The sequence below is a fragment of the Tenrec ecaudatus genome, chromosome 14, assembly GCF_050624435.1.
Source record: "Tenrec ecaudatus isolate mTenEca1 chromosome 14, mTenEca1.hap1, whole genome shotgun sequence".
NCBI lineage: Eukaryota > Metazoa > Chordata > Mammalia > Afrosoricida > Tenrecidae > Tenrec > Tenrec ecaudatus.
Window position 1 is genome coordinate 88,904,162 of NC_134543.1, and position 5,790 is coordinate 88,909,951.

A 5,790-nucleotide genomic window follows, 5' to 3' on the forward strand; every position below is an offset into this window, starting at 1 on the left:
TTATGGCTATCGCACCCTATATTCAAGGAAACAAAGAGAGGAAATAGTCCTTAATCACCCTAAAACATATTTAATGAGACAGGAGGTCTAAGAAGGAGACCACTGAAGAATGACAATTGCCAGTAAAACATTTGTTGAAAATAAGAAGTATGCTTTCCTCGAAGCATACCTGCTTGTTTCCTCTAAGCCTATTGAACTAATTTTTCAATATTTATACTAAATCCTGTGTTCTCAGCAAAGTTGTTTGAATTTTTCATCTACATTGTGTTTGGCAATAAGCACATATGATCTTTTCTATGGTGCTACACCTTGTGCTGCAGGAAATTATTGAATTTCTAATTAAAATTTAAGTTTCCTGATGATAGAAGTGATAGATGAAAGAGATTAATATATACTGGAGTCATTGGGTAATTTTTGTGAAGGAAATAAGATTTTGATGAACCTTTAAAGGGTGGGTAGGATTTGAAAAAGTTCTATATGAAACTCTCAATAAATAAAAACAAGACAAGAGTCTGTTAATACTTGATATGTGACTAGGACAACTGTCAGCTTTAAATTGTAATTCATTACCACACATATTTACTTGAATTAAAGCTTGACTTAAGCATTTTTACTTTATTCTTTTTCTAGTATGTGGAATCTGAAGTTATGTCTGAACTAGGATGTCTAGACTCCGTTTCCTTAACTAGTTGTGTGTACCTCACTAGACCATTACTTTCTAGTGTGTAAAAAAGCAACATGGACCAGGTAATCTCTAGGGAGCTTTGCAGTTAACAGTTTATGTAAGAATTCATTCAGAATGAATGACAAGTTTGTGTATGTGTATATGAACACACAAATAATGAAAGGCAACTGGGTTTCATGTTTCTTTTGACTTTTTCTTGTCCTTTTCTTTTTGTTTCAGATCTGAGGCATTATTGCACACACTCATGCATTTTTATTTTACTATCGCTTTACTTTTATTGCTACAACCTCCCTCTTTCCTTACTTCATCTCACCTTTAGTAGTATGTCTGAGTTTATAGGAAGGACACATGTTTGACCACAGTGAGATTTACATCTTGTATGTGATCAAAGTATACTTCTTATAAAAACAGAGAGACTCATGTTAAACCCATAATTAAGGCCCAGGAGCAATCAGACACTGGGCAGAGTTGAAGCACAAGGACAGGTGGGAAGAATAGAAGGTCAACGGTTACCTACTCAGTATGACATACGTTTGTGTACATGTCTTCATTTCCTGCAAACTCTAGCACTTTGGAACACCAATGGCTGTAGCCAGGTCCACAGACTATTTACCGTTTGTGAAACGTTATAGCCGATAATTTTCTTGGATTGCCCTTATCTCCTTGCATCTTAGAAATTCATACCCTGATCATAATCTGTCTGTCATCATTCTTACAAGGTTCTACCACTTACATCTCTGGGTGCCGGTAAGGATACGCTGTGCCTCAATCTCTACTCAGCTTTGATCCTACAAACATTTAATCCTTTGCATGTCTTACAGCACTTGCTATTAAACTAATTCATATTCTGTGGACTTTAACTGAATTGAAAAGGTGATTTTGGGTACTGGTGTGAGAATCAAGAGATAGTACACATGTGAGGTGAAATGAGGTTAACAGAAGGGACAGCTAGAATGACTGGAAAATATTTCATGAACAATTCAAGAAAAGAACCTCTGAGATCTCAAAAAAAAAAAAAAAGAAAGAAATCCATCTCCACATCTTCTGTCTTCTCTCTGAGTTTCAATGTTCCACTTTTATTGCCCTACTCAATCCCTATCTTGTATGTTACCACTTTTTTTTCCATTCTCTTGTTTACAGATGGAAGATCATCCCAGGAGGCCATAGTGATAAGGATATTGCATGTGGATGTGACACAATTGCTTCAGGTGACCACATGCTTTTTATAGTGCTTACATAGTGCTTATATAAGATGAAATGCTTTTATGGTGATTATATGAACCTGAGAAGAATTAATGGGATATAAAGTTTACACAGTGTAAATGTCCTTGCATAATTAATTATTATAATTCTAGGTCATCAATGCGATTCTTATTTTTACTTCCTCCTGATATTCTGTTATCTAATCATTTTAGAGCACTGTGATTGACAAATCAATGGATGGGACAAATCATTCTATGGTGTCTGAGTTTGTGTTCCTGGGACTCTCCAGTTCTTGGGAGATCCAACTTGTCCTCTTTGTTTTCTCCTCCATGTTTTACGTGGCAAGCATGGTGGGAAACTCCCTCGTTGTCCTTACTGTAGCCTGGGACTCACGCTTACACTCTCCCATGTACTTTCTGTTGGCTAATCTCTCCTTCATTGATCTGAGTTTTTCTTCTGTCATTTCCCCTAAGATGATTTCTGACATTTTCAGAAAACGCAAAGTCATCTCCTTTGGAGGCTGCATGGCTCAGATCTTCTTCGTTCATGTCATTGGTGGTACAGAAATGGTCCTGCTCATAGTCATGGCCTTTGACAGATATGTAGCCATCTGCAAACCTCTCCATTATCTAACTGTTATGAGTCAAAAAGTGTGTATTGTGCTGCTGGGTGCTTCTTGGATAATTGGTTTGATCCACTCTGTGATTCAACTGGCGTTTGCTATGAAGTTGCCATTTTGTGGCCCTAATGTGCTGGACACCTTTTACTGTGACCTTCCTCGATTTATCAAACTGGCCTGTGTAGACACCTACAAACTAGAGTTCATGGTCACAGCCAACAGTGGATTTATTTCTCTTGGATCATTCTTCATACTGATCATCTCCTATATTTTTATTCTGATCACAGTTTGGAAACACTCCTCAAGTGGCTCATCCAAGGCTCTGTCCACTTTATCAACTCACATCATGGTGGTCATTTTATTCTTTGGTCCATGCATCTTTGCTTATACCTGGCCTCAACCTACATCACACTTGGACAATTATTTTGCCGCTTTTAATGTAGTTCTCACTCCTTTCCTAAATTCAGTGATCTACACATTCCGAAACAAAGACATGAAGATAGCAATGAGGAGACTATGCAGTCAAGTTTTTGTTTACCGAAGGATTTCTGAAATGATTGAAGTATTATGAAATTTCCTTACTATCTTTTTTCTTTCCTTTTTTCCCTTTTCTACCTTGGTGTAACATTAAATCTATATAGTTTCAAAAGGAGTATTTTCTATATATGACTTGTGTTTAGGTGCTCCCGGTTAATATAACATTCCTCTTAAAAAGCCTAAGTGAAGACTTCGTGTTGCTTGCTTACTGTTGACCGAAGCATGTAGTGGGCTAGAAAACTTCTCCTGGAGAAATGTAATTTAAAAAAAATTCTGAACACATTGATTTGGTGAATTACCATCGTCCAGGACTCAAAGTTGTATCTCTTCTCTCTAACACAGTGGGCTATGTTACTAACTGTGGATTTCCACAGGTGGAAGTACGTAACCAATATGGCAGTTTATTCGTTTGTCCCAGAGTGTTTGACAATTGGTCTGGACTTCTACTTGGTCCTAATTCATTCTTTTACTACAGGGCACCTTCCGGGAAGCCAAGGAATAATGAAAGCATTAATGAGCAGGGAATTGGAGCAAGATTACTTAATATTTAATTATATCAGGTTTTTAATTCAATGCCTGTATTTCCACATAATAGAAGGAAAAATATGATCATTAGGTCATATTTGATTAGAATTCTATTTGATCCTCTAGTCTGGTCAGTGCTGGCTCACCAGCACAAATTTTGCCTTTGACTCTCACACTGTAACATCCTGTCCTGTTTCCTCTCTATCTTATATCTTCAAAGACACATCTTTCTTCTTCTTTTTTTAAGGGACATTCTTTATATACACATGTAACTGAATTTATTTCATTTAATTCAGCTAATATATGATTATTACTATTGAATTTGTACACTTTTATCACTCTAAGGTAATTCTTAGTTTGGGAAGGGTTTTTTTTTTTTTAAACAAATCATTTTATTGGAGGCTCAAACAATTCTTATCACAATCCATACATTGTGTCAAGCACATTTGTACATTTGTTGCCGTCATCATTCTCAAAACATTTACTTTATACTTTAGCCCTTAATATCAGCTCCTCATTTCCCCCCTTCATCCCCTCTCGCCCTCCCTCAGGAACCCTTCAAAATTCATAAATCATTATTATTTTGTCATATCTTACACTGTTCGATGTATCCCTTCACCCACTTTTCTGTTGTCCATCCCCTGGGGCGGAGGTTATATGTAGATCCTTGTAATCGGTTCCCCTTTTCTACCTCACCTTCCCTCCACCCTCCAGGTATCACCACTCTCACCATGGTCCTGAGGGCTTCATCTATCCTGAATTCCCTGTGTTTCCAGTTCCTATCTGTACCAATGTAAATGCTCTGGTCTAGCCTGGTTTGTAAGGTGGAATTAGTATCATGATAGTGGGGTGAGCAGCATTTAAGAACTAGAGGAAAATCATATGTTTCATCTTTGATACCCTGCCCCCTGACTGGCTCGTCTCCTCCCCTTGACCCTTCAGTATGGGGATCTACAATTGCCTAGAGATGGGCTTTGGGTCTCCACTCTGCACTCCCCCTCATTTACAATGATATGATTTTTTGTTCTTTGATGCCTGGTACCTGATCCCTTCGACACCTCGTGGTCACACAGTCGGGTGTGTTTCTTCCATGTGTTATTTGTTGCTTCTGAACTTGATGGCAGCTTGTTTATCTTCAAGACTTTAAGACACCAGACACTATACCTTTTAATAGCCAGGCACCATTAACTTTCTTCACCACATTTTCTTATATACACGTTTGTCTTCAGTGTTCATATTGGGAAGGTGGGCACCCACTGATATGATTTTTTGTTCTTTGATGTCTGATACCTGGTCCCTTCTACACCTCGTGGTCACACAGGCTGGTGTGCTTCTTCCGTGTGGGCTTTGATGCTTTTGAGTTAGATGGCTGATTGTTTATCTGCCAGCCTTTAAGGCCCCTGATGCTATATTTTTTGATAGCCGGGAACCATCAGCTTTCTTCACCACAGTTGCTTATGCACACATTTGTCTTCAGAGATTATGTTGGGAAGGTGTGCATCATGGAATGCCAATTTAATGGAACAACGTGTTCTTGCATTGAGTAAGTACTTGAGTGGATGTCCAATATCCATCTGCTGCCTAAATACTAAACCTATAAATATATGCACGCAGATCTATTTCTTATGTAAATATACTTATCACCATCCTATATAAATATATTTACATATGTACATGACTGTATTTTGACCTCTATAAATAACTTTTGTCTCTTCGTCTTTCCTCTATTTCCTTTTACTTTCCTCTTGTCCCACTATGATACTCAACCTTCATTTGTGTTTCAGTAATTCCTCTTGGTTTCATTTTTGTTGCTGAATCCCTACCAGGCCTTTCACACCCTCCTTGCCACTAATTTTGGATCATTTGTTGCTCCCTTGTACCTGGGCTGGTCAACACCAAAGCCTTACCTCCGCCTTCCCCTCTTCCATGTCCCTCCAGAACCATTGGTCCCATTGTTTTCTCCTTCAGTCCGTTCAGTCAGCCTATCTTATCTAGATAAATCTGCAGAGATAAAAATGAGCATCAAACAAAAATAAAACAAAGCATAACAAGACAAAGCGACAAAAGAGAACACAATGATGACAATAAAAAGAAAACCAATGTCACTTAAAAGAATAAATTAATTTTAAAAAGAAAAAGAAAAACAAATTATAAAAGAAAGAAAAACCTGCAAATAAATCAAGGTTTGATTTTTGGACTCTAGGTATGTCCTCCAGTCAAG

At 37.7% G+C, this 5,790-nt stretch overlaps 1 protein-coding gene across 1 annotated transcript; it reads left to right on the forward strand.

Moving 5' to 3' along the window:
* Positions 1-2,112: 2,112 nt before the first annotated feature.
* Positions 2,113-3,078, forward strand: LOC142426701 (olfactory receptor 4F3/4F16/4F29-like). The gene has a single exon (XM_075532275.1). The coding sequence runs from the start codon at positions 2,122-2,124 to the stop codon at positions 3,076-3,078; it is 957 nt and encodes a 318-aa protein (XP_075388390.1). The 5' UTR covers positions 2,113-2,121.
* Positions 3,079-5,790: the final 2,712 nt, after the last annotated feature.

What these genes read in the sequence shown, in the direction of transcription:
- LOC142426701 (XM_075532275.1), top strand. Translation starts at nt 2,122, where the DNA reads ATGGATGGGACAAATCATTCTATGGTGTCTGAGTTTGTGTTCCTGGGA.